This window comes from Aplidium turbinatum, chromosome 13 (genome assembly GCF_918807975.1).
Source record: "Aplidium turbinatum chromosome 13, kaAplTurb1.1, whole genome shotgun sequence".
Lineage (NCBI taxonomy): Eukaryota > Metazoa > Chordata > Ascidiacea > Aplousobranchia > Polyclinidae > Aplidium > Aplidium turbinatum.
In genome coordinates, this window is record NC_137484.1 from 20,651,298 (window position 1) to 20,676,088 (window position 24,791).

A 24,791-nucleotide genomic window follows, 5' to 3' on the forward strand; every position below is an offset into this window, starting at 1 on the left:
ATTTTTGAGTGTATTATCGTTCTCATACGGAACATTCCATGATCGTTGCAGTCGATCTTAAACCTTAGCGGCGCATAAAACAAGGAAAATATAAGTTTGGTTAGGTAATGATAGCGATAATAGACAATGTTAATGTGTTGTTTTTGCTCACACAAGAAACAATATATACTAACAGAATAAAAATGTGAGAAAATAATGTAAAAATGTTCCAAAAGTTAAAATCGATAACACCCATTACCAACAGCAATATTCAATCTTCATCGTTTAGCAGTAACTTGCATATGACTATTTTTAAACAGTGTGACGTTTTCAGCACGAAAATCGAAGAAGCAAATGTTAAGAACATCAATGCTGCAATATTTATATTTGTGACTAAAATCATTAAACAAATTTTATTTTATTATTATATTTTTCGATTTAATTCTAACACATTATGAGTATCTTTACTTCAAAAGCATCATGAAGAGTCGTGCACGTGCGTTACCAGCCTAGTTTTGCCTAATTTCAATTGTTTTGATCTTTTTTTCATGGCGATACTTCAGTTGTTTTAAATGATGTTGACCGCTTACCTGAGGAATTATAGTTTTTCCTTCTCACTCCTGGCTTTTTTGTACATGCAGATGTAAAGCCCTTTTTACATTGATTCAACGTCTACAGGCGTTGAATCAGCATAAAAAATGGTTGATTTGCTGGCTGGTGTTAATGCAATAAACAGGTGTTCGAAATTTGCATTGACATCATACAAAATGCAAGAAACAAAAAGAACAACAGAACCACACATAATTTCATTTTCAAAGTTCCATTTTCAAGTTGTATATATGAAGTTGCTCTCAGAAATGTTGAAACAGCTAAAGTTGAGAAAGAAAAAAGATTATTATTGCCACTTATTTGACTTTGCTTATGGCAAGACTTGGAGATATAATTTTGCTATATTAGCACCAGATGCAATGTCTCTGAGCAGTGTAACTGCAACAGCAGACAGAAAAAATATTCGCATTATTCCGACTGCATTATGCTGTTGTTGATTGTACAAATATCGTCACAAAGTTAATCTAAATACTTTTATCAGTAAATGATATACACTACTAGGCTGTTTATAGGCTTTAATTATAGCCTGCATTGAATTATAGTGTATCTGCTTTTCATCACAACATTTTCTTGTCTGACTGAGAGAAAATGTTGAATGTAAAAGATCTGACAGACGCTGGATTAAGAGATGAGTTGAAAAAAGTTGGTTCTATTGCTGGCCCAATCACATCAACTACAAGGGGTATTTATGAGAAAAAACTTAAAGAATTGAGGCTAGCAAAGGTAATGAAATGGCTGTTTTTAAGGTGTACACTGTACACCACATCCTGACGCGGCCGACCTGTCGCTGGACAACTGACTGTGGCCAGCCTGTTGTATGGACATCTCACCGCAGGGTACACCATTCGACGATTTGACGCGAATTTTTTACTATTCTGATTAACACTTCATGCCCCTGACTTGTTTGACTCGAACCTTGGACATTTGTTGGTCTATTTTAGAAAACAGCAACAGAGTAATCTAACAAGTTCTAACTCCAATGCCGGTTGAATGCTGATGTTTTTAATATTGTATATACTATTGATGAAAAATATTTAGCCACTTCCGAATTTAAACCGCCCGCGCAAATGATGAGAAATAAAAAGTTTGTCGGGCACACTGTAAAGCTTACACTGTCAACCCGTTCCGATGGCAACACTCCTTTAAACTAACTGCAACTGGTTTGTACATTTCATTGAATGTTTATGAATTGTGATGAATGGCTATTGCAACGTTGGACAGTCACAACGTTTAGAGATGGTCCACACTTAGTTTTTTAGTGTTTTTGGACAATTAAGACGAACTCTAACTTTTAAAAACCCGGACTATGATGATTAGATTGTAGCCTACTGCAGTTTTATAGAGCTACAGACCAGATAAAGATAGAGTAATAAATCTTCCATTTGAAATTATCGAGCAAGCTTAATTTTTTGTTTTATCATATTGTGTAGGTTTGTATAACATTTCATGAAAGAAAAGAATTCTTCTTGTAGTAATGTTATGAACAAAGAAACATTTTTTTCCAAAACTTTTGTAGATTCGAAAGCAGCTGATATTTTTGATCAATAGCACACTATTAAAAACATCAGTAATCAACTGGTATGGAAGTTAGAGATTTTAAGATTACTCTGTTGCTGTTTTCTAAAATAGATCAACAAATGTCCAAAACTCGAGTTGTGACAGGTCAGCCGCGACAGGATGTCTTGTTCCCGTTTTTAAGATGGCAGTATCTTGTCTTCAGTTATATTTCAATTAGATTTAACATCTGCATATTATATTTTAATTGGATTCATCTTTTGATTCTATAGTCAATTAGTCATTTTGATAAACCGTTTACAGCAGATGTTTTATGCCAATGTTTTTGCAGGGGTTTGGAGTGAAAAAACGTACATCAAACTTTAGTGAAAATGGAAATCATACTACTAGCAAAAGACAAACTAAAGCAGCAGCCCAGCGTAAAAAATTTGGTTTCAGTTCTGATGAAAGTGATGATAATAATGGTTGGTTTTGATTAATTATTATTGGCATACATACATACATACTGCGGTTTAGATTAATTTATAATAATTTTGATTAGCCTACTTTAAAAGATTTTTCAATTGGTCTTAGACATTTTTAAACTGGAATCCATAGGCGCCGACTTTTATTTTTGCACTGGGTGGCGAATAGCACAATATGGCAACCTGAAAACTTTCAAACTGCATGTTTTTGTTTGATTTTTACTAAGAGTGTTTCGTAGATGCAATTGTCTTTTCGCACCTGATTTGTAGCTCGATAATTTACAAAGCAACTTTAAAACAAAACACAGGAGGTATAATATGTCTTGAATTTGATTGTTACGTTGCTGCTCTGACACTTAACATTTGGCAAAAGTATTTTTGCGAACAGCAGCTCTGTCAATCCAACTGTTAATCAACTGGTCAAGTTGTAACCGTGAAGCTTCAGCTTGATAAACATTTAAAATTAGCACGTGGTTCAATCGCTGTTGCGTCATGGTAGATCGCAAGTAGGTTAAAAATTTAAAAAAAAGATTTTTGAGGGAGGCAATGGAAAGATCGTATTTTATTGATTAATAAATCCCATTGTAAACCTAACAAATGTAACAATGACTTATGACAAGTAACAAATAAAACGATCGCAACAACAACAAGGAAAAAACTCGTAGCCACGTGTTGCGTAATCTTCACGTAGCTTGCTTGATGTTGCGCGAGTATCATGCTTGTGACAAAAACAATCACTTTCTTCGTAATACTGTATTGGTTCACCTCTTGCTTTACGTTGACTTGAAGCGAAAACCAATGATCAAAAAAAGATTTAAACGTCCGTTCAAATTACATTTATTTGCAGTAAGTAATGTAACCTAAAAAAACGGGGTGGCTGCCACCCTGCCACAGCGGTTACGGGGTGGCGTGGCCACCCCGTAAGTCGGCGCCAGTGCTGGAATCATTTACCAAAGTGCGAGAAATACTGATTTAACGTACCGTAGCCTTTTTTGTGAAATGCACTGTTGTGTTTTTCTTGTACAATATGTTAACCAGTTTACAGAGTATCATCACTTTGATGAGTAATATTAAGCTATATTGCAATAAGTTATTTTATTTCATTGGTAAAAGGATGCAAGCATTGCAAGATTATTTCATTGTTAGAAAATTAAAAGAATTCAGATAAATGCTTTGTGCAATAAATAGATGTTCAAGTACGGTGTGATAAAATTGTTGGAATAATTAAGCCATAACATCCAAGTTATATCATTAACCAGAAAACTGAGCATAAAAAGAACGTCATGAATAACGAATCCAAGTGTTCATGTAGTGCATTGCTGCAACATAAGCCGCCATGTGTGGTTAATTTTCTTATCTTCATTATTTCAGATAGCACAAAGTTCACTAAAGTGATGACGTCACGGCGACTACACCATACAAGCAAAGGATTGAGCTTACGCTCGAGGTCGGTGCCAGAAAAAGTTGATAGTGGAATTAGCCGTCGCACACGCAGCAACAAAGCAACACTTTCTCCCTTGCTGGTTAAAAATGGCTATTCTGATGACTCGTCTGACAGTGAGGGGAGCTGGATTCAAGTCCAATTGGCAAATACGAGCACGTCACCGACTTTGCTGCGATCTGATCCATTTCCTTCAGTCACATCTCGCCGATCTCTCTCCAACCAGAGCTCTCTGCATAGCAGTCCCGTTCTTCAGCATGACAGCACTAAGAGATCATCCAGTCAAGACCTTGCATATACACAAACTGACTCACACAATAATACGCCTTCTCAAACTGAAAATGCAAACTTATACAAGCCACAAAATTCCACTCACCACAAAGGAAAGAACGGCAGAGATGTTTTTCGAAGACGCGCTTTATCAGGAGCCATGAGACAAACTGTATTGGAGAACACAAGTGATGTTCTTGAAAGTTCGAACATCACCCGTGACGCTTTACTTGGGCCATCGCCACTAAAGCCGTCTTTTGTGTCACGATTGCTTTCTCGTTTTTATCGCAAAGAAACAAGAGTTAATCCACCTGTCACGGATGATGCTTCCCCGAGATCTTGGTCTTTACACTGCTCTGTTCTTTTACCTATCTGTACCGTCATATTTTTCATCACTCTTGGACTGCTTTACGTGACCATGCGAGCCGATAACGTTGGCTCTGCTATACAACAGCCCATGATAGAGTCATCCCCTCATCAGGTTCGTTTATTAGATTGAAGTGTGTGACTGGAAGGTAATTAATTACTTTGTTTAAGCGTTTGTTTTTAGATTGCAACCATCTAACCAAACTTTAAGTCACAATTTTTCCATCGGTTTCTTTAATAAAATAAAATTTTGTGTGGTTATGTAATGTGTGTACAAACCAAAAAAAATAAACTTTGGCCGTTATATCCTATCCAGTATTCCAGAATTTTCTTTTATTGAATGAAACTTAAAACTTTGAGTACTAAAATCAAGTATCTCCGGACTTCTATGTATCGCCACTGACATGTGACCTGTTGTGATTTCCAGACGGCAAAATCCGTCATTTTACATTGATGCAACGTCTGCAGGCGTTGAATCAATGTAAAAATGACGGATTTTGCTGTCTAGGTCTGGGTTATTTTTTTCGCTAAGACTTTTCGGTCATTTGTCCAAAATGATTTGAAAAAACTCGGTCATTTTTTATTTATTTCGGTCATTTTTAGTCATTTTTGGTCATATATAGTCAATTGACTATATGTTTTTTCGGAAATTTTGACCGAATTGACTATATATATTTTTTTCGGACATTTTGCTAAAAAATCGGTCAATGACCGAAAAAAAAAACCCAGGCTAGGTAATAACCCAAGATCGAACATATGGTTTTTTCCAAGAATTTGTGGCACAGTCTTTTATTCACTGCAACCAGTTACTTAACAAGTATGTACGTGAGCTTGTATATTTGATTTAGACTCTGATTGTTGTTGTTTGACAGTGTTATCAGTATATTGTATTTTCCATCTAGATACAGCAACAAAGGAACCAGACAATGGAAATCGTCAACGGTATATATGAGATTTTGGGAACAACCGCAGGTTGGTAGAATTGATCATTGAAATTAACATCTTTGAATTGTTTAATAGGAAAAACGACATAATGTCAGTGCCAGTTTATAGGAAGCAAGCAAATCGTTCAACAGTTGCTTTATCTTGTGTCAATTGGTTTTTGTCCACTTGTGATTGTGAGTGTTGATAGCTGTGGATTGCGATTAGGTAGGCATATGTTGAACTTTCATCCTTGCTGTTCATTGCATGACCTATGTAAGCACACACGAGATTGTAACATGCTTGAGCATGACGAAGAGGGGCTAATTTGACATTCTAACGAGCAATTGATGTGGTGCAACTTAATCAATGGACTGCCGAGCAGTGAAAAATCACTCTCCAATTAGCAGCTGTTGTAACAATGGTTTGGCTTGATTAAACTTAAAAGGCGAATCTGCAAAATGTGTAATCACGCCATGATACAACTTAAGGCTAACAATAAACCAGCTAAATCAACACCTTTGCTCCAGCTTGCTCAAACTGCGTGCAGAAACTAAATTTCACGAACAGTGGATTAACACGTCGGCTTCAGGCACTATAGCACTTGTTCATTCTCAGCTCATTCTCTCCCACATAAGTTGAATTACACCATTAAGCTAAATAATAAAGAGAATATTTGGAAATTAAAATTACAATTGAGCTTTGGAACAACAACACTATCGTCATTAGTTTCGATTAGTTTGTTACATGGGCTCCGTTAGAGGGGGGCCGCGGGGGTGATTACCCCCCACCAATTGGAGTGGGGGGTAACTAATGCAAAATTACCCCCCCCCCCCCCACTAATGTAGAGATAAAAATTTAACTTTTATATTTTTTCTACTTTTGTGTTTTATTTTTATTTTTTTATTTTGTTGCACAACTTTTTAGTTGTTTGCTTGGAAACTCCGACTCGCAAGACAACGCAAATATGCAATAGAGACCTGCATAATGCCATGGGAATTGTTCAGGAACTAAGTAGTTTGCAAAATCAGTCTGGCAAGTTCAAAATCGCAGGAAGAATCCCACCATGGCTTGCACACTTTGTGCCAAACAAGATGGCTGACACGTGTAGGCCTACCGGCCATTTCTTCAGTGTTGTCAAACTACGAAGCCTTGCTAAATACACTTCAAAATTTCAACAATGCGAAATCATTAGGCCTTTATTCCCAATTATTGCAAGGCAACACATACTTTGCATTGCAGTTTTGTCAAGTTTTATTCAAACCACTTGAAAAGATAACTGGGCTGTTGCAGATCAAGTCTTAGCCTATACCATCAGTGACATGATGGAGCTGGTTGAAAACTCAAAAGTTAAATACTATAGTCTTAGAAATGAAGAACAATTTATGCAGTTATACAAGGAATTTCAGCAGCAAGTAGATAGCTTAGGCTCTTAGCTAAAGTCCAAATTTCAAGAAAGCGCTGTGAGCAAAGTGCTTCCCAGTTCTATGTATCTATTGACAGCATAGTGCAAGGCCTCACCCACCGCTTCAATGGAGAAGGAATTAAAACTCACCAAATGCTTGAAGTTTTAGTATCTGGCACAGTCAACGACAGTGCTGTTACAGCGTTGGAACAATATGGCTTCGACGTGAAAATTTTGGGCCAAGATTTAAGCCACTTCCATCAGAAATTTGAGATAATCAAGTATGTGTGCGATGTTCGAAACAAGTTAATGGGACTTAGGCCTATTATTGTCAAAGAGTTTTATGCCAGTGTGGAAAAACTTGTAAAATTGCTATTGGTCAATGGCCCTTCTTCTGCAGAAGCTGAAAGATCGTTTAGCTCGCTACGCCGCTTAAAAACATGGCTCCGAAGCACAATGACTGCTTCAAGACTCAATTTCATTGCCATGTACCAGTGTACCATGCCCATTAACTATTTGGATGAACTAAGTGTAGATGAAATCTGCAAAGAATTTTTTTTAACAATGCACCAAGATTTAACGTCTTTGGCGACTTCTGACTGTTCTGCTTAGAATAGAAGCAGAGTGCACACAGTGTTTTGTTTGAGTTGAGGTGTTCGTTTATAATGTTATTTCTTTGTAGTTTTTGTGGGATTTTGGCACAAGGCATTACCTGGGTGTTATGGCATTTTTTGTTTAGTGTTATTTCTTATACGGCGCAGATGGTAGGCCTTCCTGTAGCATCGATCAAGATTCAAGATGTCTCCTTATTTTCAATTCTTGTAAAAGTTAATGCATTTTAGCTTCTTTTTTTTCTGAGTTGAATGTAGGCCTAACCCTAGATGCTAAAACGTTTCATTTCACTGTGGATGTTATGGCACAGGTTGTCGTGCTGTATTCATGTACCGGTAATTGTAAATTAAGTTTTATAGATTATAGCTTTAACCTTAACGCTTTTGGCCTTTTAAATCTAACCTTTTAGCGTCTGAACTCAGCAAAATTTTGCACTCTGCAAAATTTGGAAGACTTGAGCCAAGGAAGAATACAGAGAGGGATTTTGCGTACGTCCCCTCTTCCAGTTAAAACTGTCTCAAAACCTCAAAAAAATGTGGCAAATGTTAAAAAGCTTTTGCTCGTGATTTCAGATTCGTTGAAAGAATTTTTCGATTTTAAATCGTGCTGAAAGGCCAAAATTTGTGCCTTCGACGCGAAACATGCAGACTAAGACGTTGTATAAGAAACTGAAGCTTTTAGTAATGCGAACGGGGTCTGGGGAGCGACATTCCAGAAGTATATGTAATGCGATAATCCAATAAGCCCATGTCGATGTCAAAACATCGTTCCCGCCCCTGCTTAAATTACCCCCCCCCCCACTCTCAGGAAGTGTCCGGAGCCCCTGGTTTGTTATAATAGTAACAATAATGTGTCAAGAAAATGAAATATCTTCTGACAGAGTGACAGGTGTCAAACCCACAACAATGCTTGATATGAACGACTCGGTTACATGTCTTCTAATACAAATAACATAATACTTGTTTGTATAACAATAATGTGTGTTTTTATACAGCGCTGTATTCATCGCAGATTTGCGTTGCTCTTTAGCTTCTGTTAAAGCTTCTCTTACTCATTAAATTGATAAAGCGCAATTAAAATTTTGTTTTTGCTTAGTCCAGCCTACGCAACATTTTGCTTGAAATACAAAGGAAACATTGGCGTGGTCTCGCTTTACGTATTATTATTTCATCAATAGGTGACGTCATTTGCAACGTAACGAATGAGAGCGACGTGTTGTTTGTCGGCCAACTGCGGTCACGAATGCAGGTAAGCAAAGATAGTAGAGCTGCATGAGTAAATCCCAAACAGCAAATCAGTCGTTTTTTGCATTAATTGAACGTCTGCAGACGTTTAATCAATGCAAAAAACGACTGATTTGCAGTCTGGGATATGTTCAATAATATCAATCACCAGACGTTCGGATGTAAATATTTTTGTTACATCAAAAATTGTGTTTGAATTGCACTTAATCAAGCCGCTCCATTCACACTGTGTGTAAGAATGATTGATTAAGGGAATCTTACAAAGATTTCCTGTCAGTGTGAAACTGTTTGATAGCTGTCTACATTCCAAGCCAAAAGCTCAAAAGCCTGGACCTGGTTTTCAGTCATGTCCTTCGTCATATTTGAGATATGAAACGCGTTTTGGTGTTGTTGTTTTGTTTATGTTGTTTTGTTTTTATCCTGCACTTTACATGTCGTTACAACCGTGACTGTGGGCGGGAGATTTGATACGACCAAAGTAGGTCCTTATAAATTTTAGGGTTCATGTATTTTTATCTTCGCTCTATTATCGTAGGTTCCATAATCCATAATGCACGAAAGTCAAATTAGCACCTGTCACTCTTATGACCGGGGAACTTGTTGATTTTGCACGGTCAAAGCCACAATATTAATTTCTCAGCACCGCTTTCCACAGGTTGACGACCACGCTTTCTTCAAAGCACTTGCCTTGATAAGGGAACACCCACAATGGGAAATATTTTTGTACAAAAATTCAAACGGTCTGGAGCTGCTCAAGGAGGACAGGTGAGATGGAATCGGATCCCAGCTACCAAAATCCGTTTTTTTAACATTGGATCAAGATTTACAGACGTTGAATCAATGTAAAACGAACGGATTTTGCTAAGTGAGAAGCGTTACCTTTGCAAGTCAATATACAAGTACTATTACGTTATTTCAACGCAATTATAATGAAATCAATCCTGACACAACAAACTGTCAGTCTTTATTGAATAGGACAAAATTTCTTTGAGTTTCCAAAAAGATTAGGGCGAAGGTTGCCTAAATAATTATTGTTATTATGCATGAAAAGAGAAATCGAATGCCAACAGATAACCATTCGCCCCAACACGTTTTTATCAGAAAGGCAAATGGTATTTGAAGGTGTCGACTCGCACAAGGTGGCTAGGGCGACCTTTTGTGCGGCCTGTGAGACGATTTGAATGTTATTTCACACAGCAAACAATTTGTTTGATTTATGCTTATTGTTCTCGTCACCTTCAAGAGATGATTGCGGTGGTGCAACGGTCATCAGCCAGACAGCAAAATCCGTCATTTTGCATTGATTCAACGTCTGCACGGATTTCGCTGTCTGGTTAGTGCTCATGAAAGATACATAGACGAAAGCAATCGCGTCAGCAATTACCGCGCATTGCAAACAAAATGTTTGTTTTCTTTCAGCGTTCATCTCGTCCGCTTCATGAAGGCCAAGCGACCTATCTTGCCAACCTTCTGCCGCTTCAAGCGAGCTGTGGGGAAAGTTCTATTTCGTGTTGGCGTTGTTTTAACAGGTGAGTCGCATGGTCCCATGGAGATCAGCCTCTACCAAATTCTGGGGTTTATCTCAAAAAGCAGACAATGACTTATTATTCTAACTGCACAAACCTAAGGTGTTTGCTTTATGTTTCACATTAACAAAAGATGCCCTATTGCGGCGGTTGTTATATTTTTGCTACCGTAGAAACTTTTTGGGTAGATTGTTTTGTACAATAGTATGGAATAAGAAAGGCTTATCTATTCAAAAAATAAAGATCCCAAAATGTAGATACTAAACTCATTCTCAGCAAACGTTTCGAAAACTATACTGACTTCATCTTCAGTGCTATAAATGTAAGCAATCCCTGGTGCCGCTTACCAAAGGTTCACCTGTGTAATAGTGCTTGACTTGGCTTAGTTACGACTGGTCTAAGTTGAGAATAGCCTTAACTATGGAAGAGTAAGTCGGGCGCTTAGTTAAGTAGTGCCAAACTCTTCCCAACACTCAAAGAGACATCGGTTCACAACCTACCCAGAGCTTTGGAGAAAATCGCCCTTTTTGCCTTTTATCTATATAATCCAAGCCTTCAACCATGAGCTTTGATACGATAAAAAATTGAAGGAGAACTATGTGTTCCACAGCTGGTTTGTTGATTTGGTTGGTCATTCTGTACCGGCAGTACCGCGTCAGGAGGAAAGAAGATGAGAGGAGGAAGATGTTCATTATGGTGGAACAGATACTCGGTATGTTGTCAGAGAATTATTTTTTTGCTAATCTTTATGTTAGGAGAATAAAACTTTATCACAAGCGAGAAATTGGTATTATAATGAGTTGTTGTTAAAAATATTTCATTGTTGAAATGTAATTAACTATTTTTTATCCAGATCTACTGAAAAAGCATCATCTGAACGTGTCTTGTGACGATAAACCAGAACCCTTTATACCTATCCTGCACGTTCGTGACATGCTCATCTCACCCCAGGAAAGGTAGCGCCGATTAAAAATAGATTTGGCAAATTCGTAACTTGTATAATGCCAAAGGTGATGATAAACAACGTTTAAAAAAGTCGCATTTACATGTGTCAAAACATTCACCCACGGTCCGAAATTCCTAAACTTATGTCCTGTTAAACAGACATAACTAAGCAACAACACTACATTTAACATTATAAAAACAAAAAACAACAAGCGAACGTTTTCGGCTAGTTTTTTTTATAATGTTAAATGTAGCGCTTGTTGTTTTTTGTTTTTATAATGTTAAATGTAGTGTTGTTGCTTAGTTATGTCTGTTTATGGTTTAAAAGAGTTACCTCTCTACCCAAATTGTATTATGTCCTGTTGGTGACAATTGACTACATCACATCTCCTGCTGTTTACGTTGCCACTTGGTTGAAAACAATCACAATTTCAACATCAGTTGGTCAGGCAGTAGGCGGCAAACACAAATTGTTCTCTTCATGTCGTTTCAACGTCTGATGACCTGAAAAGAACAGCTTGTGACGGTTGGTTAGTAATTTTATTACGGTATGTGTAGACTTCAAATTTGGTGTTAAGAAAATTAGCAAGACTGTGCATCCCTAATGTGCGATATAATACCACTCGACGCTCCGTAGGACTTCGGTTCGGCACCGCTCCAAAGCATGCGGCTTTGTCTAGCCAAGACACGTAGTGGCATGCTAAAATAATAGGAACAGCTGGCTCGCAGACTATATGCCCCTTCGCTATTGTCTGTTACGTTGCATCTGTGATCGCTGAGTGCTGATGTTGTTACAATGGGCGCAAAATAAAACAAGATTATTTTCCTCTGTTTATCTTATTGCCTCCTCTTCAGCGGTGGACCTGGGTTCCACACCTGGTTCAGGCGTTTCCAAATGACGAAAAATAAGGAATCAACACCTTTTTTTGCCAGTGCTCAAATATAGGTATAGAGTGGCACGAGTTACCACGCAATAAACATCGTGTCAAATGTTGCTTTTGTAAAATAAGTTACCATTAAGTATTTAACTTGATGCATTGACGCTGATGAAAATGGCGTTGATGCATCTCCAATATGTTTGAACTGTTTTTGTCTTCTATCTACTTAGTGCGCTGTTGGGTCGCTGCGAGATTGTCGACCTTTTGCTAATCACGTCATTTCCTTTGCAAAGTTCACCACACTGCTGTGGCAGCATAGCGCTTAGCATTTATCTCACACAAATATAGAACTTTGTACGCTACTAGACTGTGAGTACCCAGACAGCAAATCAGTCATGTTTTAGATTGAGTCAACGTCTACAGACGTTGAATCAATACAAAAAATGACTGATTTGCTGGTTGGGTACAGACCACTTTATTGCGAATTTTGAAAACACTTTCATTAAACAGTCATGGTTTATGTTATCACAAAGGAAAGCTCGGGCTAAGGAATGGGATCAGGCTGTCAAGTTCATCTCTGCAAGCGAATCTCGCATCCGCGTGGAAACGCAAAGAATTGCTGGAGAAGATTACAGAGTCTGGAGATGGATTCAGGTAAAAATATATTCTCCACCGAATGGATTCTATTGCGTCGCGTAATCTGCATTTTTCCAGCCACAACCAAAAACTTCAAACCCTCAGCCAAAGGATTGTCGGCTGCGTAGTCAAATGGTGAACGCCTTTGCGAAACTCGCGAGGATGTCGGTTCGACACCGCTCCAGAGCACGCAGCTTTGTCTTGGCAAGGCGTGTCATGTCAAAATATTTAGGAGCAGCTGATTTGTTTCATATCTCTTCGCTGCTTCGCGGTATGTTGTAGAGCACGTGTGTCATACGCATTAGACGGTACCAGTACGCGTGCTATCGCAATAAGCGCAAAAGTGTTATATTATTATTTGTTTTGTGGTTTCATTGGTATAAATATCTGTGTCTGCAAAAGATGGTGGACTTGTTTAGCTTTTTAAAACTTCAGTTCTAGCAAGTGACGAAATTTGAAAATAAACCTGCTTAAGGCTAGGCTATCGCTTTCAATAATCAGTTGCAGGCAAACTGTGAATATCTTCAAGCATGATTTCATTCTAACAGGTTACCTCGCCGAACAAAAGGCAGCACCCCCCTGGCCGCGTGTGGCAGGGGGAGGCCTTCGACACCAACCGTTCAGTGAACGCACCTAACATCAGCCCCACCCCTTGCCTGAAGATCCGTAACATGTTCGACCCTGATGTGTGAGTGACGTTTTGATACGGTGCTTCGAATCTTTGACCTGGCAAAACAACTGTAGTTATCGTTTCTAGCACTAGTTGCAACGTTCATCTGATGAAATTGAAAGTAAAATTAACAACAAACAAGATGCAGGGTTCCCACGCAGTCGGGAAAGTAGGGAAAAAGTAGGGAATTTGAAAACCCGTTTTCCAGACCGGGAAAAGGTCGGGAATCTTGTGAAACCTCCCTCGTGGTATTGAAAAAGTATGGAAAACCTTGATGACTAAATTGTGGATAAAAAAATGCGATATATCGGTGATATCGGCCATTTTTTTGAGTATCAGTATCGGCGAAATTTGGCTGATACTAAACATGTAAAAAAGGCGCTTGCTGTGGATTTTCTACAGAAGCAAAGATATAGATTTTTTAAAGTGCGGTAGTTACTAACGTCACATTGATGTAGAAAAATAACAACCTGTTCAAATTTTTGATACGTCACACTCCCTTGACTTCTTGCGCGCGCACTTTGGCATTGGTTGCTTGCAGTGATTCTTTCACTCAAACAAAACGTTTTGTTTTAGCAGTTTTGCGTTGTTCGATTCTTAAGTTGCAAAGGAGACTCAATTTCTCCAATATTTATCATTTGTGTTTCTTTTTTACTCTCGGCAGAGTATTAAAACTTGTAAAAGTTTTTCATCTATACGACGTCATGAATGAAATTATATCTCAAATCGACATAATGACGTGACATCATCTAAACATTTTATCGAATAGTAAATTAACAAATTGGATCGTCACAAGTGGTTTGGTGGTGGTAAACAATAAAATATCCATTAATCGGTATGTAATATAATTAGTCAAATTCCGTATCAAGAATAAGTCCATATTTTTTAAGGTTTACGTCAGCTCCAGAGATCAGTAGGCACAGCAAGACCTTTTACTGATTGGTTCAGTGAGGATTGTGGTCCCGTTGCACGTAATGAAAAAATATGTGATAAGTTTGGAAGACATTACGTCATGTATTTTCAATACAAATTGAAGTTTAAAATTTATTCTTTTGTTCATAGTCGTAATCCACCTTCAAAGCGGTATTACAAAGAACAATTTTGGATAAGGGAGGCATCAAGAATAAGTCGACATGACTTCCAAGGTTTACGTCAGCTCCGGAGATCAGTAAAATATAAGGTTGTCATCTTAGGTGCAACAAAACCATTGATTGATTGGTTTAGTGAGGATTCGTAGTCCCATTGCTTTCATTTTGAGTGATTATACTGAGTTTCATTCTATTCCTACAAGACATTACGTAATGAAGAAATGAAAAGAAGAAGGAATGAAGAAATATGTGATAACTAAGGATGGAAAACATTACGTCATGTCTTTTCAATTTAAAATGAAGTTTAAAATTTATTCTTTTGTTCATACTCGTAATCCTCCTTCAAAGCGGTATTACAAAGAACAATGTTGTGGCGCAACATGCAGCATTTCAATCAAGTTCGGGAACTGTTTTTTTCTTGTTCATCTGCGCTTTAAATACCGGTCATTCCCCGTTGTTCATCCACTAATCAGTTTAGGTTAACTGAGGTTAGCCTACTTGCAACAGGAGTTATACTGTACAGACAGTGGCGTAGCGTAACCATGGCGTGACTTATTTAATTGTGGGGCACTGCAGAAGCAGAAATATTTAACTTGACAAGAAAATTTAGCTTCGAGCGATTTTTGTTCTGTAGCCTAACATTCAAAATTTTACTTATTACCGTATATACTCGAGTGTACTTCGAGATTTTCGCAAGTGGTTTTCACCTCAAAAAGCTAAGTTCGACTTATACACGGGACAAGCTGTTTCCAGCTCGGCAGCCTTCAAAATTAACGCATTTTTGCTGCGACAAAATTATTGCCGACCTAGATTACTAAGTGTGAAATAGCGTCGGCCGAAGTAGAAGTTTTGAATACGTTTATTTGCCGTGATTCAAACTTCAGCTTCAAATTTAATGATTTCTTGTCAATTCTAAACTTTATACACTTGTTGAGCAATACGCAAACTCACGAGACAAAAGAGCTGATTTAAGCAATCGATTTTTTTTATTTTTGCGTGTATAATCGTTCTTATTACGTAACATTCCATGATCGTTGAAGTCGATTAGCGGCCGCATAAAACAATGATGTCAGGTGGCTAGGTGATAATAGCGGTTAGAGACATCGTTAATGCAGGCAATATCTGCGACCAAGGCCACAATACCTCAATCACGGTGGCCTTTTATTACTAAAACCTGCTATTATGACACAACAATGCGGTTGAGATTGAATTCTTGAATCTTTAATAAATTGTGCCAATTCAAAGCTTTTAATAGTTTTTATGCAAATAAGGTAATTGATATAATTCCTTCCAAATATCAAAATTGCTTCGTTTTGTAACACTAAACTAAAGTATCGGCCAAAATATCGGTATCGGCCTAAAAAAGTGATATCGGTTCCGGCCACAATATTGGTATTGGTACATCTCTAATTAGGACTTATTGACATTTTATCACCCTGGTTATATTACATACGGTCTTCAACAAGACCAGATTAATGCAAAGTGCGTAATATTTCATAAAAGAATTGGAAATATCGTTAGCCAGAAAACACTTTGCAACTGCATAAACGAGACGTCGCATACAGGCTGTGAGAATCCAACTTGCGAAAGAAAAAAAGTGTGCGTTACGGTAGGGTTTAGGATTTGACATGGTGACGGTGGATTTGCATTAAAACATGGTGACAAGTAAAACGATAAGAGATCGATTTTGTAACTGCAGCAGTAGGTTAGCCACGGCTAACTAACGGCACAGCAACGAGTCAGTGGAGTATAATTTTCCATTTTTGTTTACGCTATAAAATACTAGTAATTGTAAGTGTTGTATAAAGGTACCAATTCAGTAATATGCCTAATTGCAAGTTCAACGATTTGTGGTTGCAGCATGCGACATACAAGGACTGGATTCAACGTGACCCATCAAACTGTAACAAAGCTCTTTGTAAGTACTGCAGAAACAAGTCTATTGATATCAAAACTATGGGGTGTTCTGCCCTAAGTAGTCACATGAAAAGCAAGAAGCATATTCAACTGATGAAGCTTCAGAAGGAGACTGGTGGAATCCATCAATTTGCAAAAAAAACGACTGCAGCTCCGTCAATCTCTTCCAGTTCCTCGTCTTCTAACATGCTGGAAGGTGATGTTCCTGCTGAAGCAGCATCATCCATTGCTGCTGCCCCTACGCGTAACACGCTTGATGCGTTTATCTCTCGAGATGATGTCTTAAAGGCAGAATTGTGGTGGGCTTTGAAGTCAGCCACTAGCGGATATTCTTTCAACTCCAGCACTGATATATCCTTCGTGCTACAACAAATGTTCCCATCGGATGAAATAGCACAGAAATTCTCTTGCGGGGAAACAAAAACTATGTACCTATTGTGTTATGGAATGGCCCCTTATATACAAACGAATTTAAAAACGAAAATCAGTGATGAGAAGTATGTTTTGATGTTTGATGAAAGCTATAATAAGCATTTGCAAAAAAAACAAATGGATGTCGTTATCAGATTTTGGGAAGGTGGTCATGTTATAAGCCGATACTATGACTCACAGTTTTTGGGTCATGCTAGGGCAAGTGATTTGTATAATAGCATACAAGAAAGCATCGAAGGTAGCTTGGGATATAAAAACATAATCCAGCTTTCAATGGATGGCCCGAATGTGAACTGGGCATTTCACAAAACGTTTGAAGAGAACAAAATCAACCACTTCCAATCTGGACTTATAAATGTTGGATCATGTGGCCTGCACAAACTCCATAATGCCTTTAGGGAAGGGGCTAGTAAATCAGGCTGGCAAGTCTCAGAATTTTTGACTGCTCTTTACAAGCTGTTCAAAGAAACACCAGCAAGAAGGGAAGACTTTGAAACAGTTACTGGTTCTGTTGTATTTCCCGTTAAATACTGTCCTCATCGCTGGGTGGAAAATGTGCCAGTAGCCGAAAGAGCCATCGAAATGCTTCCTCACCTCAAAACGTACCTTTGTGCTGCCAGGAGAAAGGAGATACCCCAACCTTCAAGCAAGTGTTATGGCATTGTGGAAGATGCATGCAAAAATGCCTTCCTGGAAGCTAAACTGGCTTGCTTTGTGTCCATCGCAAAGCCACTGTCAGTTTTTCTAACAAAATACCAAACTGACAAACCAATGCTTCCATTTATTTGCAAAGATTTAGAGAAGTTGCTTAAGTCAATGTTAAAAAGGTTTATTAAACCCATTGTGATAGAAGAAGCTAGAACCATTACAAAGCTTCTTGCAATTGATTTGTCAAAAAGTGCAAATCTTAAAGATCATACAGAAATTGACACTGGTTTTGCAACAGACAACCTTTTGAAAGCATTACTCTTGAAGAAAAAGGCCAGTGATCTGAATGTGATGCAGTTCCGTATGGATTGTAAAAAATTTCTTATTGGTTTAATTAAACATTTACTCAGAAAAAACCCTTTACAATACAGCATTATTCGAAAAATAACTTGCTTGAACCCCAAAAATGTGTGCGATTCTGCCTTACGGCACGAAAATGTAAAGAAAATGAGAAGCTTGTTAAACCATCTTACTGAAGTAGGCTTTGTGAAAACAAATGAATGTGATGATCTTTTAAACCAATTTGATGATTTCCTGACATATGCTCCCACTGTTTCTGCTTTTAGACAGTTTTCCGAGTCCGACAGAGTGGACTCATTATATTTCGACAACATCAGCAGCAGTAAAGACTTTTCCAAGCTTTGGCCTATCATCAAGCTTCTGCTTACTTTATCACATGGACAGGCTACAGTTGAACGAGGCTTTTCCATCAATAACAGTTTATCTGATGTCAATTTAAAAGGCTGCCACCTTGTTGCTCGAAGATTGATAAAAGATCATGTAAACGCGCTTGGGGGATTGCACAAGCTAACCATTGATGCAGATACGTTAGCTTTTGTTCGTGCTGCAAGAGGACGGTATCAAGCAGAGTTGCAACAGAACAAAGAAAACAAACAGAAAGCTTTAAAAAGTGAAAAAAGAAAGCATTGTGAAGATGAAATAGATAGCATCAAAGAAAAGAAGAGAAGGTACCAAGAAGACATCACTTCTTTGCACAAAGCAGCAAGTGAGCTGGCCGAAAAGGCTGAAAGGCTTGCTAAATTGACATTGCTAACTCGGTCAAATAGTTTGAGAAAAACTGCCAATGAAAAAAAGAAAGCCTTGGACATACTTGACAAACAGCTCCAAGAGAAAGTGTCATGCTTGTCATCTTTGTGAAATGTTTTGTATCGTACAGTATATAACCATTTATCTGGGCATGGGAATCCGTTGTTGAAAATAATTAATAATTTTTGAGCTTAAATGATTGTGTAGCTGTACCAAGATTGCTTGTCTTTGTGTGTTCTTAATATCATTCATAAATCTTATTTACTGTGCAATGTCTTTGTGATTCAGTGTTCAGAATCACAAAGACAGTGTTCAGTGTTCTTTTCACTTACTTCATTTTGTCAAGTACTGTGATTTTTAATTGTTTTGGTTTGGCTTATGGCAGGTTGCCATGTCCGATGGAATGAGGCTTTGAATTGAAATTTTAGTATAAATGTGACAGTTTATCCAAACTGATTTCAGTTCAGGTATTTTGAAAAAAAAGAGTTTTTTCTTCAAACAGGAATCTTCTACTGTACATTATTATTATTTTTCATACTGATTCGAATTTAACAGAGTCCGGATATACAATTTTAAACCTGTGCATGATCGTGTTTGGAAATAATACAGCACAGAAATTGTCATTGATTAAGCACTGTTAATGCGCAATTTAAATCAAAATCAGGTTGGGAATGTTTTTAATTTAGTATTGAAAAAGTAGGGAATTTTTAGAATTTAGTATTGAAAAAGTAGGGAATTTGTTTATAAAAAATGTGTGGGAACCCTGAAGATGGTTTATTGCTTCACTGACGTTTCGCGCACCATGACACTGCGCATCCTCAGAGCGAATAACATACAAAATAAAATTTCACCAGGTTATATACTGCAGTGCGATTGAAGGCAAGAAAAAATTGCAGTATATAACCTGGTGAAATTTTATTTTGTATGTTATTCCCTCTGAGGATGCGCAGTGTCATGGTGCGCGAAACGTCAGTGAAGCAATAAACCATCTTGTTTGTTGTTAATTTTACTTTCAATTTCATCAGATGAACGTTGCAACTAGTGCTAGAAACGATAATTGTCCTGATGAACACCCAAACTTTTCATTATTCAAAACAACTGCAGTTGATAGTTTCTAATCTATTATTAGTCATTTCTACAACTCTGGTTTTGCGTGTCATCCTGATAAAAGTTGAATTAAACAGGAAACTTTTTCTTTTCAAATTTCAGTCGTTTCATCGAAGCTCGTGCGCAAGTTGATTTTCATTTTTGGTTGAAAAAGGATTGAAAGCTTTTGATTTATTACTAACTGTAAAAGCTAAGTAATGATTTCCTCGTGCATTGCAGAGAGAAGGATTCGAACTGGCATCTCCAAGTTCAAGATTCCATTCTGGAGAAATGCTCGGATAACAACGAAATTGTATCGGTTGTGGTTGAGCAAAAGTCTAAAGAGGTAAGTATTGAGCTACTGTCTAATCTTAAGAGGGTTTGGATTGAGGCAATGGACCCTCTCTCTCCCCGATAAATATAAGAAAGCAATCTGATGGCGCGGCTGGATATCCGTTTGCAAATTATTGTTTTTACGTTGATTCAACGTCTGTAGACTGAATGTAAAAAGGGTTGATTTACTGACAAAAGCGGCTGATAAAAAGGCGTCGAGTGACGAATAATTCATGTAATATAAAATTTGTTCATTTATTTAATGATAAAAACATCTTCGATATAGAATCGGTATTAAATATCATTGTTCCCTCCCTAGCCCAAGGCAGGCTTGCGTTAATGATCCTACGTTTGTTACAGGGCGTCGTCTATGTCAAGTGTGCGTCCTGCAGTGGTGCTGGAAAAGCCTTCAAGTCTCTGCATGGTTCCTGGTTTGATGGACGTCTGGTGACAGTTAAATTCATAAAACTCCAACGGTTCCATACCAGGTACCCCCATACTGCCGACCAAACTACCCCTTTGAGACCCAGCTCAAGCACTCCTGTCTCTACCTTCTTACCACCAGAGGACGCAACAAGCGGATTTTTGACTTCCACGCCATTGAGATCTGATGCTTAGCTCAAAAACACTGAATTTTTGTTGAAATAACGAAAATCTACCGCAGTCCGTCAACCTTTTTACCCAGAGCATCAAGGGATGAAATTGTACGGACACCGCCACAGATTCGTGCAGTTGGATTGAAAAGCCAAGACGATGTTTCTCTACTTTATTGCAATAAGCGTTGAGAGTTTTGTACTTTCAGCTTCGCTCTCCTCATCACTATTCTACCTGCTCAACAAACGAGTTCTTTTGTACATTGATTCAACGTTTGGACTGATTTGCTGTTTGGATAACTTTGAAGATAACTTATAACTGGCTCGTTGCATGTGTGTCATCAACCCCATGCAAGGAGCCACAGTGCTGTATTTAGTGCGAAAATGTGACTTACTGATCTTTTCAGAGATTTTACTTTTTGATTACTTTTGTGTTCTTAGCAGTGCTGGGTTGTAAGTCTGTTCAGGTAGGCTTTGGGTTTCAAATTGAACAAATTTAGTGAAAACTTGGTTTGGAACACCGTAGGTCTGTCTGTAGATTTGTTACAATCAAGATTTTTTTCAGGATCTGCTTTAAGCTTTAGAACAATTCTCAGTCTTGTATTGTCCTGTTTCGGCCTAAAATCTAGAACCTCATAACTAATTTTGCTGCAATTTATTTTGCCATGGTATTGTCCTCCCTACACACCTTTTTGTTTTTCCAACAGTACGAAATATCTTGAGCATTTTCGGAAGCGTTTGTCTGTTGGGTCACGGTCTTTGGATATAACCCAAAACATAAACAACAGACAATGATGCATCTCATATGCAGACAAACTAAAAAGACGCTTCGAATTCTTTTTACAAGTTGTCTGAAATCACCATTGCCTTGTTAGCATCCCTCACAGCAAAATCCGTCATTTTTACATTGCTTCAACGTCTGCAAACGTTGAATCAATGTAAAAATGACTTAATTTGCTGTCTGGGATGGTATCCAGTTTTGAATTCTGTTCATCCAACGTGGCACAATCTAAGCACAAAGTGTGCTTGAGAAACCTAACCGCATCAGCATTGGTCTTGTGAACTTCATCGATGCCCTTTGACAAACAATGACTGGTACGTGAATTCATCTATTGAATGAGCGTGAGTTAAACGTAATTTGTTGCACCGGGGCAATATTTTCAAATCTTGCATTATCGTGTAATCAGCAAGCGAAAATATTTTGTACGGTTTGGCTAGCTGGTGTAATTTTACTGAAAGCATTTATTTTATGCCTACATGGCTGTCTTCAGTTACCAGACTGCCGCACATTTTGTCCGATGGACTATTCTCCAAGTTGACAACTGGGTAATGCTTTATCAGACACGTGCTTATATGTGTTCGGGTGTTCTATTAATATGAACTCGGAGACTTACGTGTTTCTCCAAACCTTTCATTCAATATGACGATTTTGACGTCATCATTTAATGTGACGATTTTGACGTCATCATTGAATGTGACGATTTTGACAACCCATCCGAAGGAAGGGCGATGTTTGAAGAGTCTCAACATCACCAGTATGGTGGAGGAAAAATAAGACGTAGTGATCCCAGACAGCAAATCGGTCGTTTTTGCGTTGATTCAACGTCTGATTTGCTGTCTGGGAAAGAGCCAAAGAATTTTCTAGTTTCCCTTGTATTTGTTCACGATTGTAATCTGCTGCTGCGGATCGAGTTTTGCGCACCACGACTTTTGCAATTTATTTTTTTCTAAAAATGGAAAGCAATGGAACGATAAAAGCTATGTCTGTTACAAACAAAGTCGTTGGAAAGGTCGGCCAGATTATTCCACCTATGCAGTGGAAAATGGATGTGGAACGGTTGAGAAGAATTTGTAAACTATAGTCATCATAGAGAGTTACTGTTGTTCATTATCATGTGACTTTCTACATCGACATAGCGTCCAATGACATTGCAGCAACTTTCAGTTTTATCGTGAGTACCATTCAACTCATGAATGTAAAGCGAAACGTATGCGCAGTTTGGGTTGCGCAGCGCAGTGCAAAAATGACCAGCTGGCTGAGTTTCTGCCCGGTATTTATTCCCATTGTATGATAGTCGCACTTTTCAAGAGCACGTTTACAGCCATTTTGATTTTTTCGGTCGTGATACTCTTAATTTCAACCACACCGTTGGCATCTTATCTCATCGAGCAGATATTATTACTGAATCTACGTTTAGCTACGTTGGACCAACGTACGTGAAAACGAAGCAAGTTGCAGTTCTGCCAACGCCGGTAGGCCCAAAGAAAATAACCTCTCTACTGCGGAGTGTGGTTTTCGTGTACAATAGCACTGCTTTGAGCTGAAGCTGAGCATGACTTCGCAGTTTGAATTCAAAGACACTTCATATGATACTATGTTGTACAGCATATTCAAAATATATTAGAAAGTGCAGGTTTATCAGCTTGCTAGAAAATGTTACTGTTTTGTTTTAAGAGTGGCGTTGTAGAGTTTGTAATGGCCACTTGACGTTTGCAAATGTAGAATTAACATCACGTATTAACCTCAATATCTTTAATGTGAATGCGATACCGTTTGAATGCATAACGCCCTGAGTAGCCTGCAGATGAAGTAGCCTGACAACAAAATCCTTTATTTTTACTATTTTAATCTAAAAATGACGGATTTTGCTCTCTAGGTAATAAACCAAGCCTTAGATTTTCACAAGTGAAATGCCACTTTTGTGTTCTGTAGCAAAAAAAAAAACTGTTTTAATAAAAGCCGCTAGAGAGTCAGCTACATGATCAAGTTTGAAGTGAATTGGTCCTTTCCTGGTACTGTGTAATATGAAACGCAAAACGAATCCTTTCACACTTTTTGTATCCTTGCTTGCCACCAATCATTATCGTCGCTTTCATAATAAACATATCACTAGTTTAAGCACTGATTTTTTTAAAGCGAAACGCATTCGTGGATTTTGGTGTCATATTGTGGAGGTGTCAGCTTTTTCTCTGAAATGTTGTATTTTTCTGGAGAGATAGAAAAGACGAGCAACTGATTTCTCAACAGCTCAAAGCCATAATTGCTTGACTCGGTGTTTCAAATACGGTTTATTTTTGTCGTTCTGCAACTTTGGTTGGTTTTGAATCTTTATCCTCGGACTGACAAAACCTTGATTGGTTATTCCTGGTAGTTTCTTGGGGTAGTTTCGCATACTTGTAGACTTGTAGAGGCTCTTGACGCAGGGCCGGTTACCGAGTTTGACAGAGTGAAGTTTCTGATTGTTGAAGTGTTGTTGCCGGGTAATTGTTCCATTCACTAGGTGCTGCTGAATGGAGAGCAGTCCTGAAATGCGTTGATCAAGCGCACACCCCGAGAACCGAACCAGCGCCGCGTGATCTTGAGCCGGTTGCGGAACCACTGAGCTATCAGGGCGGACGGTCTTTAAGAATTGATTTTTAGCGCAAAACTTAAACATAGCGAAGAGAAAGTTTTTCACTGCTCAAAGCCATACGTCACCACGATGAGGTTGACTATTCTGACGACAAGCTCCTGTCCGCCCCGTTAGCTCATTGGTTGCGCGCTCGCCTCAAGATAACACGGCGCAAGTTCGACTCTCGCGGTGTGCCGAGAGATGTCAAGAGTCTCTACAAGTATGCGGAACTACCAGGAATAACCAATCAAGGCTTTGTCCGTCGGAGGATACAGATTCAAAAACCCAACCACTCCTGAAGAGATTTAGATGAAAAAGTACGGCAGCTTCGAGCAATAAAAAACACTCGCCTCGTCATATTAGGTCTTTCAGTATTTGCCGTCTTTGCATCATTTACGATGTGACATACTCCCTCCACGTATTTCCATCGCTTGACACAGGTTGATTTTGAATCTTCACCCTCGGACTGACAAAGCCTTTGATAGTTTTACAGACGGTTTGAACCTAAGGCTGGCTACCGAGATTGGCAGAGTTAAGATTCCGTTTGTGGACGTGTTGTTGCATGTGAACTATTCCACAACTCAGTGCACTGAATGGAGAGCAGTCCTTGAAAAGCGTTGCTTTAGCGCACACCCCGATAGTCGAACCAGCGCTTCATGATTTTGTGGTTTCTTCGTTGGAATTCCCTAATTTTTGTAGCATTTCTGGTGTTCT

General features: G+C 38.4%; 1 protein-coding gene across 1 annotated transcript; it reads left to right on the forward strand.

Annotated features, from left to right (window-relative positions):
• The first annotated feature begins 1,107 nt into the window (after positions 1 to 1,107).
• Positions 1,108 to 23,429, forward strand: LOC145782505 (inner nuclear membrane protein Man1-like). The gene is made up of 13 exons (XM_082594307.1): positions 1,108 to 1,311; positions 2,435 to 2,567; positions 3,939 to 4,759; positions 5,547 to 5,616; positions 8,760 to 8,830; positions 9,482 to 9,591; positions 10,246 to 10,355; positions 10,963 to 11,064; positions 11,206 to 11,308; positions 12,709 to 12,829; positions 13,360 to 13,499; positions 20,000 to 20,105; positions 20,453 to 23,429. The coding sequence occupies exons 1-13, from the start codon at positions 1,177 to 1,179 to the stop codon at positions 20,708 to 20,710; spliced, it is 2,280 nt and encodes a 759-aa protein (XP_082450433.1). The 5' UTR covers positions 1,108 to 1,176; the 3' UTR covers positions 20,711 to 23,429.
• Positions 23,430 to 24,791: the final 1,362 nt, after the last annotated feature.